This window comes from Pyxicephalus adspersus, chromosome 9 (genome assembly GCF_032062135.1).
Source record: "Pyxicephalus adspersus chromosome 9, UCB_Pads_2.0, whole genome shotgun sequence".
Taxonomy (NCBI): domain Eukaryota; kingdom Metazoa; phylum Chordata; class Amphibia; order Anura; family Pyxicephalidae; genus Pyxicephalus; species Pyxicephalus adspersus.
The window spans coordinates 1,846,267-1,859,718 of NC_092866.1; the positions used below are offsets into that span (position 1 = coordinate 1,846,267).

General features: G+C 42.4%; 1 protein-coding gene across 1 annotated transcript in view; it reads left to right on the plus strand.

Moving 5' to 3' along the window:
• Positions 1–3,276: 3,276 nt before the first annotated feature.
• The window catches only part of KLHDC4 (kelch domain containing 4), a 24,553-nt gene continuing 14,377 nt past the window's right edge, over positions 3,277–13,452 (plus strand). Inside the window, 4 exon segments of the mRNA XM_072421389.1 lie at positions 3,277–3,427; positions 4,253–4,344; positions 6,041–6,119; positions 13,047–13,145. Of these exon segments, the coding sequence (XP_072277490.1) occupies positions 3,329–3,427; positions 4,253–4,344; positions 6,041–6,119; positions 13,047–13,145 (369 nt within the window). The 5' untranslated portion in view covers positions 3,277–3,328.

The window sequence follows — 13,452 nt, forward strand, 5'->3', positions numbered from 1 at the left end:
TGATGGTGACCCCACAATTCTATCTATATAGGGGAATCAGGACCCCCTTCCTCCTGCCGGTGACCCCATCATCTAGACAAAGTCACTGAGTGGAGCTGAAGGGCGGTATATTTAGGATAAGAATTTTTGGTGGCATACTGACAGGTTCTCTTTACAGTGAACATAAAAAGTAAAACGACTGAAATATGAATCTTCACTTTTCATAATATTTGTTACGTAAATCGAAGCAACAAATGGAGACAATTTGGAGGAAAGAAATTCATTTGGGAGATTTCCTGCCGGCGGAGATTGAAATTGGTAATTGGGTCTCCGAGGGGCCCGGTAATATTCCGTGACCGCTAACGACAATTATTGGGTTTTCACATTAGCGGTTGGGATTTATCCTCCATTGTTCCCATACAGACAGAAGACGGAGATTTGTCCTCACGGCGCTGTGCGTCACCCCCATTAAAGGATCGGACACGCCCGGGATTTCACGAGCCTGTTCCTTCCTCGTCTCGGATTGCAGCAGAGCCGTTCACACAGCACAATGATGCAATACTAGCGGGGAAGTTGCATTAGAAAGAATTTAACGAATGCACCAGGCGCCTGGAGGAGAATGGAGAGATGGATGGAGGCTAGATGGGAAGAGGCCGCCCTCTGCTGGAAGATACCAGGAACTGCATACAAGTCGTGTGACTATTTTATTCCAGGGTTTCTCAACCTTTTGAACATTGGGGAACCCTTAAAAAATGTCAGGTTTTAGCCCCCCTTTAATAATTACTATATCCACAGCTCAAAGTATATTAGTGTGGTGGTCAGTGGGAAGAATGTCACCCTTACAGATAGCCAAAAAGATCATTGGGGTCACTTAGTCTGACCTGAGAGGCACAAACTGCTGAAGGACCCCATAGCGCCCCCTGGAGGAATCCTGGTTGAGATACACTGATTTATACCTGGAAGACTATTTGTAAATGAATGGACAAAATGTTCACCAGAAAAAGATGTTCAATATACACAATAGTTTACTGGTAGCAGACGGTGATCGCTACATTTATAAAATGGAATGCTGTGACAATTTATAGTTTGCTGGGAATGCTATTGGTCCTAATGAATGTATTTCTCTCATCCTGATCACCACTACAGAGATCACCGCCGCTGCCACCATTTCTGGAAGAGCCAATCACAGGTAACAAAGTGGAGATCAGTTACTTTATTGCAGTGATTGGATCTTCTGATTAGCAGGATAATTATGGTGACCAATCACTGATTATTATTAATAAACAGTATTTGTATAGCGCCAACATATTACACAGCACTGTACATTAAATAGGGGTTACAAATGACAGACGGATACAGACAGTGACACAGGAGGAGGAGAGGACCCTGCCCAGAAGAGCTTACAGTCTAAGAGGTGGGGGAAGTATCACACAATAGGAGGGGGATCACTCTGTTATAATGCCTCTATGTATAAGTGAGGTGATCGGTAAAACTAGGCGACATACTACTTGTTCATTAACAGGTCTTCTTTGTGTATCATTAGAAAATCATTTTGTATTAAAATGTTGGCCCCTCTGCATGATGGCGGGTTCAATAACTGATGAATACCATGTGATGCAGAACAGGGGCTGGGTTTACATCTCCTAATTGTGGGTCCCCTTGTTTTTTTTTTTTCTTGCTCTCTGCTCCCCTTTGTTTTTTTTTTGCTGAAGATCTCAGCCTGGTCACATGGCATGCAGCGTTCTTCAATCTAATGGCCAATCCCGATTGATGTAGTGAGTGGCACAGATGTGATGATGTCACCGTTGCTCTCCTCATGATTATACTATGAAATAAAGATTCCAGGTGATACCCTATGACACCTTTTATCAGCACTCACAGTATATCCTCAGTCCTCCAAGTTGATCTTAGCTGGGTTAAAATTTCAAATTTCAACATGATAGGCTGCTGACATCTTGTGGCCAGAAAGAGGTACTGCAGCAAACAGCTCTAAATTTACGGTAAATTTGATTCAAATTGAATGTTACATTTAGTTTAATACAATCCGGAGCATCATTTAAACATGTGCAAACTCCCACAGTGATTTTTTATTAAAAAGCAGCCAAAGCAGCAGTCTCTCTGCAGAGGCATGCCCCATATTGAATAGGTGCAAGATCTCTGCAGTCTGCCGGGGCAACCTATCAGCTATTGTTCTTCTTTCTTGGGGTGACAACGCTGTTTGTTGTTTAGTGAAATCGTATAGAGCCGTTGTCACCCTGTGGACAATCTAGTCTAGCATGCTCCAGATAAAAGATGATTCCCGAGGGATGTTCGGGGCAGGGTCCTCTCCTCCTGTATCACTGTCTGTATTAGTCTGTCATTTGCAACCCCTATTTAATGTACAGCGCTGCGTAATATGTTGGCGCTATATAAATCCTGTTTAATAATAATAATGATCACATCCTTGTCCTGTATAAAATAATGGAATAGAAGGTGGAGATGAACATTTGGAGAATCACACAGCTTCCCAGTCCCCCCGTCTGTCCATCTCGCCTACTACTGCTGTAGCGCAGTTTGTGAAGATTTGCTGACGCTGTAAAAATCTCCGAGCTGCGCTTTTCATTCGCCAATTCACACGGAATGAATATTTCAGGTGTAAACTCTGCAGGAGTAGACAGAATTCTAATCCCTGGGGCCCTCATCCCCCCACCCCCACCTGGTGCCAACCTGCCTCAGGGGTAACAGGGACAGAACTGGCTGGGGGTTCGCTTAACATGGCAGCTTGTCTGTCCCTTCCTGAAATAAAGAGGACCAGGATCAAAGAGATTCAGAGGTGTTCTGTAATCCTAACACACTTCCTGTTCTAGAGTGACAACTCTGCATCTCTACAGATACCGTATAGTCATTGTTGTCACCCAAATGTGTTACTGGCAGGATCATCAATTTAAAATAAGCGGAAACAAGCATAGAAAAAACGAATGCGGCCACCACATTTTAGAATTGTAAATCTGCAAAATTTGATATGTTATTATTTAGGCGCAGTTATTATGAATTATTGAGTTTCATCAAAATAACAAAAAAAAACAAAAACAAAACATTTTCCCTCACTGCCAAACACTTTAAAATGTCACAGCCTGCCCCTTCCCTGGAAAATCTTTATGCCCAGCTACTCCATTATATACGGTTCATATACCCGGCCCTGTCACCCTCTATACACAGCACGGTACAGAGGCAGCCTGTAGTCCATCACATACGGTACACACGTGAGCCAGCACTGGAGGATCATGTGACCCTCCCGCATGGCCGTGACGTCATCTCTGGTCGCACTGCAGTGACGTCACTCTGGTCCACAGTGTGGAGGAACTCAGCCATGGGGAAGAAGGGAAAGAAGGAGAAGAAGGTGAAGGGAGCGGAGAAGACGGCCGCTAAGATGGAGAAGAAAGTCTCCAAGAGGTCCAAGAAGGATGAGGTGAGTATGGTGGGGGTTACTGCAAGGAGTGTGGGTGTCTTCCCCTTTATGTGGGTGTCACAGGGACAGGAAATGAAATATAGCTAACTGGGGTCACTGATAGGGGTTCTACCCTCGGCCTGTTCTCCCTGGCAGGTCCCCCTCCTGGCCAGATTTCCCTCCTGTCCCGTTTCTCCCTCCCGGCCAGATCTACCTCCTGTCCCTTTTCCCCCCTCCCGGGTGGATCTCCATCCCGGGTGGATCTCCATCCTGGCCCGATCCCCTTCCTGGCCCGATCCCCTTCCTGGCCCGTTTCCCCCTCCCGGCCCGTTTCCCCCTCCCGGCCCGTTTCCCCCTCCCGGCCCAACAAACTGAACTGGATTATGGTCAACGATAGATTGACTCACACGCTACAACACACGTTGGATAAATTTGATGATATATGGGAACCTTGGATCGCATTTAATAATAAGTAATGAAATGTTTTTTTCTTTTTTTCTGGACATTAACACGAATCATTACACACTAGTGTTACTGTTTAGAGCGACTTCCTCTTCCTTCCTTCCCCCCCCCCCCCCCGGTTGTTTACTTGTTCCATGTTTGTCGTTGTCCCCCTCCCAGGCCCGTTTTCCTTTCCGGCCCGTTTCCCCCTTCCCGGCCCGTTTCCCCCTTCCCGGCCCGTTTCCCTTCCCGGCCCATTTCCCCCTCCTTAGCTGAAACCCCCTCCCGGCCAGATCCCCCACCTGGCCTGTTTCCCCTCCCAGCGGGATCTTCCCCAAATCCCCCTCCGGTTTGTTCTCCTTGGCCGGATCTCAATCACTAAACCCCTCTCTCCTCTCTCCCCAGGAGGATCTGGAGGCTCTGATTGCTGAGTTCCAATCTCTGGATGCCAAGAAGACTCAGGTGGTGGAAACAGCGTGCGCTCCCCCCAGCCCCAGGTAAGAACACAATGAGGTTCTGCTCTTAGCTGTAATAGAACAATGAATGCTGGGATCTGTAGTCCCTCCAGGGAACCTTCAGAGCTCCAGCAATGACAAACTCTTGTCAGATGAGAGGGGGTGGGGGGTGCATGTCAAGGCAAAGAAAACCTGACGAGGGTTCTCCTGTCTATAACCGAAAACAATTTGGGCTGGGTTGGACTTTTAATGATCACAGAATATTTTGAAATGAACCCCCTGTGTATCTGTTAGTCTGCACACTTTGTCACTTTGAACTCCTTCTGGGGCTGGGCATGGCACTGAGAGATATAAAAACTTTTGTAATAAATAATTGTGTTCTTCCTAGCAGTACCAGTCAGGTGATCTCAGGTGGGAGCTGTTCCCCATGGCAGAGGGTCACATGATCAGTGATTCGGCATTGGTGGGATTCTAGCATAGGGCAGAAATTGGGACTGAAGATCTACTTCTATGCAGTAATTGTACAGTCAGCATCATTTATTGTAACAATTAGTAACAGAGAATTTGTGATTCTAATAAAATACCCCAACAACTCCCTGCGTTCCTCTGGTGGGAGATTAAGAGACCCTGTCACCTCACTAAGAGCAAGATAATGACGTCTGTCAAAAGTCAGACCATTTGCAAAAGTTTCCATGTCAGATCTCATAGAGTATAAACTGCCAACATCCCTATTTGAAATAGTCATAAACAGAGAAAACCAAGTATTTTGGTGGGACTTTCAAGGCAGTATATATGAACAAGCAAGTACAAGTACAGATATTTAGAAGGTGCTACGACCACATCACCTAGCTCAATATAGGTAATTGATATGCTGTGATAATCCGACGCGTTTCGCAGATAAACTCTGCTTCTTCAGGGATTCAGTCTATACAACTAGTGGGTATAGTAGCACTACAACATAGTACAGAAGGTGAATATAAGAATTTTTGTTGTTCAACATTAATATATATATATATATAACAATAATACATACCAACAATATCAAAACAGTTTTTTGGTGCAACTTAACCTTGCAGTTGCACCAAAGTCAGACCATGGTTCCTGCTATGACTGTCACAACATAATTGGATGCATGGAGGAGCATGTGACCATCTCCCATGATGCAGTGATCGGGTTTATCCTCATTGGGTTCTGAGGGACCTAAGGGGGAAGTCCCTGCCCCATCAAAGTGTTGGCATTGGCCAATTTTGGGTGGCACTTACAAGGTGGGGAGTTCTTGATAGCAAACTATAATGTGGTTGTGGGCGATGTAAACTGACCTAAATAAGTAACCTGATGGGGTCACTTTGGGTATCTGTTGTGGCAGTGGCATCACATGGGGGGCAGACTACACAAGGTGGTAACATCACTGTCCAGTAATGCAGAGTTATGGAGAGTGGAGGGTTACACCATTAGATAAATGCCACTTAGCGGGCGTTCCTTTCTAACATTTTTGTCCACCTCTAGAACACTTACTGAAGACAGAAAGTGTCAGATCTGACACACAGCTTCCTCTGCTGGCTGCACATGGTATATATGAAATATTGTGCAAATTTGAATGTATAACCCATAAAAAGACTTGTTTTATAAATGATATTTTTAGTACATGATATATTCCTGTGTATAGATGTGCAATGTGTTCATTTTACCCCAGATTGATATAAAGAACAATCAACCCCTCACCTTCCTCTTCCCACAGGTTAAACGCCTCCTTTACCTCCCACCCTGAGAAGGACGAGCTGATTCTTTTTGGAGGTGAATATTTCAATGGCCAAAAAGTACAGTATTCTTTTACTACTTCCTACTTATTATCTGTTATGTTGTGTTATACAATAGTTTTATTCTTCTGTGTTCTATGGATGTTTTGTCTGTTCCTGCAGACTGTATGATTACATAGTTAGGGTGAAAAAAAAAATAGGTCGATCAAGTTCAACCACAAGGGAAATAAACATACCCCAGATATAAAACTCTATGGACATAGGTGATGCAGAGGAAGGCAAAAAAAAAACCCTGGTACAATTTGCTCCAACAGGGGAAAAAAAATTCCTTCCTGATTCCATGAGGCAATCAGATGTTTCCTGGATCAGCAGTCACTGTTATTCTTTAGATCCTTAATCCCCAGTTATATTCTGTGCTTCTAGAAATCATCCAGCTTTTTCTTAAAGCAATCTATAGAACTTGCTGAAACTCCTTCCTGAGGGAGCCGATTCCACATTTTCACAGACCTTACAGTGAAGAATCCCTTCCTTATCCGGGGTTTAAACTTCTTTTCCTCCAGACACAAAGAGCGCCCCCTTGTGCTTTGTAATGACCTTACAGTGAATAATGGGGAAGAGAGTTCTCTATATGGACCATTTATATATTTATACAGGGTGATCATATCCCCCCTTATACGTCTCTTCTCAAGGGAGAATAGATTCAGTTCAGCTAATCTCTCCTCATAGCGGAGCTCCTCCATTCCTTTTATTAGTTTAGTTGTCCTTCTCTGCACTCTCTCCAATTCTATAATGTCCTTTTTGTGAATTACCAAAATCAAAATATAATTTATATTAATAATTCATTACTTTCTATAATAAACTGATTCTTTTCATACAGTGAAGATGTCACAGAATTAGAGTTTATCTAAAGCCAATACTGTGGAAGAATTAGAATCCCTATCAGGTTTTTATTACAAGGATTCTTCATTTACTGACCACCCGCACTTATGACCGGCTCTCCCGATGAGTGCATTGTTTAGCCAGCCAGCGTCTCCTCTTCCAGGCTCCATCTTTGCGATTTATCACTATATTCAGTCTGCAGATTGTCAGTGACGGGGGCTGCACACCGGGTCTATCCTATGCTCCCCCCTAACAACCAGGTCTCGGGAACTAAAGTAAAAACAAAAAAAAAATCACACTCACCTTTAATCCCGAAGATCCGTCAATCCATTAGATTTCTCTATTTTCTTAGTGTTGGAGACAATCCATCAGTGCCACATCCACATCAAACCTTTTACAATGTTTATTTCACACATTTCTAAATAGATTTCTAAGGCAAATCATTTCAAATTGCTAAACATCAATGAATCATACAGAATATATAGAGAAATTCCATAGAGGGAGACTTCAAAATAAAAACTCGGTATATCCGGTGTGTGCCAAGCCTGTGTTTTTAAATATATCATAGAGAGAGAGAAGTGACAAAAAGAGGCTTTTAAATGGAACTCTCTTGTGAACTATTAAAAAATAATTACTTTATCAAATTACAAAATGCATGAAAGTTTAAAAAAACAAAACCAAAATGTATACAGGTGCTATTACAGTTACTGATCAGTGTTACAAAGTAACAGTAGAGCTTAGATTACTATTCATATACTTGTAAATGTAGGTCAGAAGCACAGGTCTCCCTTCCAACACGTTTCGCGTTGGCTTCCTCAGGGGATTTGGAGAACAGAATAGCAAGCTAAGGGGGCCCTCTCTCTATCAATGAATCATAAACGCATAATTTATTGTATACTCAGCCGGCTGCACTTTACAAGGAGTAAGAAGGACATTAGAGAGCTGTTAAAGAAGGAAATAGAGAGTGTAATAAATTATATAAATACAAATTGACTTTGAAGAATAGTAAAACCGTACTCCTTCTAAAAGGATTAAGAACAAGGGTAAAATATGTGGTGAGTTGAGTGCAGCTGAGCAGTGTAGGATCTTGTTTCAAAACCTGTTGTACACACATGGATTGTTGGTCTTGGTTGACCTAACGCGTACCTAAACTCAGAATTTCACTTTGTATAAAAGGGTAGACAACCCTTTTATTTAAATAAAAATCTTTGTTAGGGATTTATTTAAGTGCAACACCCGGTTTTTTTTTTGTTTTGTTTTTTTTTTTTTAAAAAGGGTACAGCACCGGCCTCTTAATTCTTGATCGCTTAGGCCAGGGGGTCGGCAAAATTTTTGGACTACTAGGCCATTTCAGGAGATCGGGAAGGCACACTAGGCCAGAAGAAACAAGATGTCCAAAGAAAGGTTTTTTTCCAAACGTGAATGAAAACGAGCAGCCTCTGTCTTGCGCTCATCCGCGGTGTAGTCTCTATACGCGTTCGTGTGCTTGCCATGGAAATGCCCCTTGAGGTTCGACCGCTTGAAAGTGCTGTTGGTGTCATTGCACACTGAACACGGGGCTTTGTTGACGCGTTGGACGAAGAATAATTCGTCAGTCCATTCAGGGTTGAAGACACGGCATTCGAGGTCAACCTTCTAGTAGCTTTGCGTTGCTTCTGCTCTTTAGGCATAGTAATTGGGGTTACTGTGCGGGAACTCGATGATATAGCGGGAACTCCTGATACCACGACAATTAGGCCAAATCCAACAATAAATAACTAGGGGGCGTTAGGCCGGACTGGAATACTGGCTAGGCTGTATCAGGAGTTTGCCTATCTCTGGCTTAGGCGATTAAGAATGAATAGGAGAGCTGAGCCTCCTGGGATACCTACGTCACGCATCTTGGGAGGCTCTTAGCTGCTCGGGCATGCGCAGAAGGAGCTTTTTCATCAATAGGGAAAAAATTGCCGATCTCACGCATGCGCAGTAAGATCCCCAAGTTTTTTCCCAATCTAAGTCACCTGATCTCACATCTGCACATTGCGAAATCGAGTGACATAGGAAGAAGAACACGGAAGAAGAGAGCAGAAGATGTCAGCGCCTGTCGCTCCCTCTGCACCAGTCCAAAGACAGATACCAGGACGATGCAAGACCCAATGGAAGAAACCTCCCGACGAACAGACTGATCTGAGGGTAAGTGTAATTTTTTTTTTTTTTTTTTTACTTTTGCTTCAGAATGGAAAGAGGTGTTAACAATTGATTTTTGTTTTGTTCTCCCATGGTTCCCGAGGAAGCAAAATGTGTTATGAAATGTGCTAAGATATGAAAATGGCCAATTGTTATAATTTCATCAAAATTGTTAAAAAGAAAAATTTTTACTCAGATCTTTTGTCTATGGAATTTTTTATTGTTTTAAATGTACAATAAATTATGTTTTTATGATCAATGTTTAAAATGGTGTGCCTTAAAAGTGGTTGCTATCCTCCTTCTTCACACGTCACCCAATCTTGCACTACACATGCGTGAGATCGGGTGACGTATATGGGGGAGGAGTGCGCATTCGTGAGATTTTTTTTTTTCCCTCCCAATAAAGAAAAGGCTCCTTCTGCGCACGCCTGATTTTGGAAGAAGCAGCCAGAGCCTCCCAGGATGCATGGTGTATGTATTCCAGGAGGCTCTGTGCTCCCAATCCATCATGATCACCGCGATTGTGGGGGGCCGTGCTGCACCCTTTGTTTGTTTTTTAAAAATGATGTTGCACTTAAAAAAAAATAAATACATTTTTACTTGTCCTGGTATCATTGCCAACCAGATGAAAAGTTAAATAAAATCCAACATTTTAAATAAATATAGAGAGGAAATCTTATAAATGGATCACATGTCCCTGCAACAAATATTTAATTGAATTACTGAGAGATGGTTAGCCGCCATTTCTGACCTGATTCTATATAATACAGCTTGGTTGGAGTGCTTATCCTCTTTCTTTTATACCTTCCGAATCACCCAGAATTATTAATATTAATAGTAAACAGGGTTTATATAGCACCAACATATTAGGCAGCGCTGTACATTAAATAGGGGTTGCAAATGACAGACAGATACAGACAGTGACACAGAAGGAGAGGACCCTGCCCCGAAGAGCTTACAATCTAGGAATGAGCTCCGGTGTTCAGCTGATTGCCACACAATTATCTGCATGCTTGTCTTGGTGTCTAAAAATGCTAAAACCTAAAGATCGTCATCTGATCCAGGAAATTAGCATTCCTCTGTGTTCAGCAATGGCAGCTCCCATAATGTAAGTGAAAGATCTGCTTTAAGATGGGTCGTTCTTACTATACGGAGCCCTCCAGCTGTGTCTGCCAGACAGGATATGACGATAAAATCTCCCCAATAGGACACTGGGGTTTCAGCTCATCTCTACTTCTTTGATAACAGCATCCTTTACACTTCTGTATTTCCACAATAGTAGAGTTACCTGCCAATTCAAGGGGTAGGTGTCAAACGTTAGGGCTGCATATGCCCCATTTAGGCTTTTGGGGTATATGCCTATAATCCATATGATGTTAATTATATGCAATCTAAATGGAAGCAGAACAATGACTTGATTTACGATTTTGTCATTTCAAGAGCTTATCAGTTCACAGTATTTTGGTCTATTTTGCCTGCATAAAAATGTCAACAAATACAGTCCAGGACCTGACACTTTTCCAAAATTATTTTCCAAACCCAGGACTTTTGTTGCTTCAGTTTAATTGATAGCCAAACATATTCCTAAAGATATCTGGACTTTACCTTTTGTGCACATAAGCTGGTTGGCCACTTGGGGGCGCACTCATACAATATTTCAATGCAGCAGGTTTTTTTTCCTGAGCCTTGCATAGAATAATTTCCAAATTTTTATATTGCCTGACAGCCAGAAGGATGCAGATAGAGAAAAATGGCCAGCTATATTTTCATTCTTTGTTTTGGCCTAAGATTGCAATCCTTTTCCCTTCCATATGCTCATTTTAATTAACCATCTAGATCCTGTTCCAATTTTAAATGCCAATGCGACAGATGCTATACATCCCAGTTCTGTTGTAACATGGCCATGGCGCAGCAGCTCCTGTAGGGATTCTGTACCAGCTATATGTCTTTTTCCGGCACCTATAGCGCACTATAAATATCAGGTACAAAAAGAATAAAATCCTCCTTTAGCACGGTGGCTCAGTGGTTAGCACTCCGGCCTTTGCAACGCTGGGTCCCAGGTTTAAATCCTGGCCAGGGCACTATCTGCATGGAGTTTGCAGGTTCTCCCTGTGTTTGTGTGGGTTTCCTCTGGGTCCCCGGTTTCCTCCCATCTTCCAAAAACATGCAGTTAGGATAATTGGCTTCCCCCAAAATTGTCCTTAGACTGTATTAAAGACATATGACTATGGGGGGGACATTAATTGTGAGCTCCTTGAGGGACAGCTAGTCACATGACTTTGGACTTTGTACAGTGCTGCATAATATGTTGGTGCTATAAAGATACTGTGTAATAACAATTATTTCCTGTGGCTTAGAAACCGTCCCATAGAAGTCTATGGTGTGACCAGAACAGTGAAGACTGCAGAGCTGGATACATACAAATGCATTTGGGGGGGGTGCAGAGGGGAGTTAATTTAGTGAAGGAAAAGGGGGCATTTTAACAGGTTTTTGATTTTTATGTTCTGTTTCACTCCAAATGTAATACTCCAAAAAATCATAAATGTTAACTGTGAGCTGACTTGTATGGGGAGGGGGAGTGGGGGGGTCATATCAAATCCTGTCTTGTTTTTCTGAATGCATAACTATGGTCTGTCCCCTATTTGCGACAAAGACAAGCAGGATAATTAAAAGGTCAGCAAAGTCATGTCATCTGTGTAAGCCAGTACCAGTCCTTCATTATTCACAGTTTAGGTATATTAGTATACACAGTATTCATATAGCGCTGACATATAACAATGCGCTGTATAAAGTCCATAGTCATGTGACTAGCTGTCCCACAAAGGAGCTTGCAGTCTATTGTCCCTACCACAGTCCTATGTCATTATTTAATGGTTTGGGGGGTCCTGACTCATAGTGAAAGGTCCACTTAGTATATTGCATTTTTGGGGTGACTGTTTTTCTGCAGTCTGTTTACTATTTGTGGGGTGATCTCTATTTTCATATAGTATTAGTCCATGTGTTAATCCAAGCCGGGTGGGAAGAAGCTGTAGGTGGGTGGCAGACCCTGTATTGTGAACCAATTGTTCAGTACCACCCAAAAACAGCCGGGAGGGTTACTGAAAAGTGTCGGGTGGTGTGCCCAGCTAAAAGAGGCCGGGAGATCACTGCATTAATAAATGAAAGTTGATGTTAGAAAACCTTGCAATGTATATGTGTACTTATATAATGTGGTTCTGTAGCTCTGGACATTGACAGATCTGAGTTCCGGGAATATTTCACGTACAGAGAGACTCATGTGATTCCCCCCCGGGGTAATATAAACCAGCCGAGATCTGTGCCCATTACAGGTCTCGGAGTGTCAGCTAGGTGTTAATATTTAATGGGCTCTGATTGCCTGCAGGCTATGGCGTGCTGTAATCTACAAATCAGTGTCAGCCCTAATAGAAGGAAATGCGGTATTAATATTCCTCCTCATCACGTATGACAAAACCGTGTGGATCAGTCTCTTTCATGTAACGTAAAGGTAAACTCATGGGTAGGTTCTGGGAACACCGAGTTCTGAGCTGTGGGTTCAGGAAGATTGGAGTTCCCAGCTCCACCCATCTCAGTAGGATCTTATTATGCCAGCCACTGACTGTTCCAAATTATTTTTATGTCTGGAGGTAATACATTTATCAATGGCGATACACTGCAAGTATTACCTATACAAGAAAATGGCTTCACCCCTAAAGCTCTGGTAAATGTGTCTGCAAGTGATCATAAGAAAGTTATAAAGCATAATGTAATGATGTACTGTATGCGGATGCCAATCCCAGCCTTTGGCTTGTGTTACAGTTTTATTGATTTTGTCATTTTGTTTTCCAATGTGAGTTAGCTAAATTTTAAAGATTGTGTTCTATGTTTTATTTAAAGATTTGGAAATGCATTGTTTTTATTATTCGTCTTTATTTTTTCTTCCAGACCTTTCTATATAATGAGCTGTATATTTACAATATAAAGAAGAACAGCTGGAACAAAATAGACATCCCAAACCCACCGCCTCGGCGCTGTGCTCATCAGGTAATACCTTCTCCCGGGGCTTGGTAGTGCCCAATTCTTGCTTTAAAGTGTAGTTAAATAAGGAAAAACTTTTTTTGGTAGGAAAAGTGGTGAAGTATTATAAATGTTAGTTTTGTGGTTTTTAAATTTTTTTTAAATTGTGATTTTATAGCTTGTTTGATGTGTTTAGATCAAACATGTATCTGTTAGGCCTCAAACTTAAAATTGTGGGTTCACCAGCAGGAGGAAGGAAGTCCTGATTCCTCTATATAGATAGAATTGTGGGGTCACCATCACTAGAGGGGTCACCGGCAGGAGGAAGGAGGTC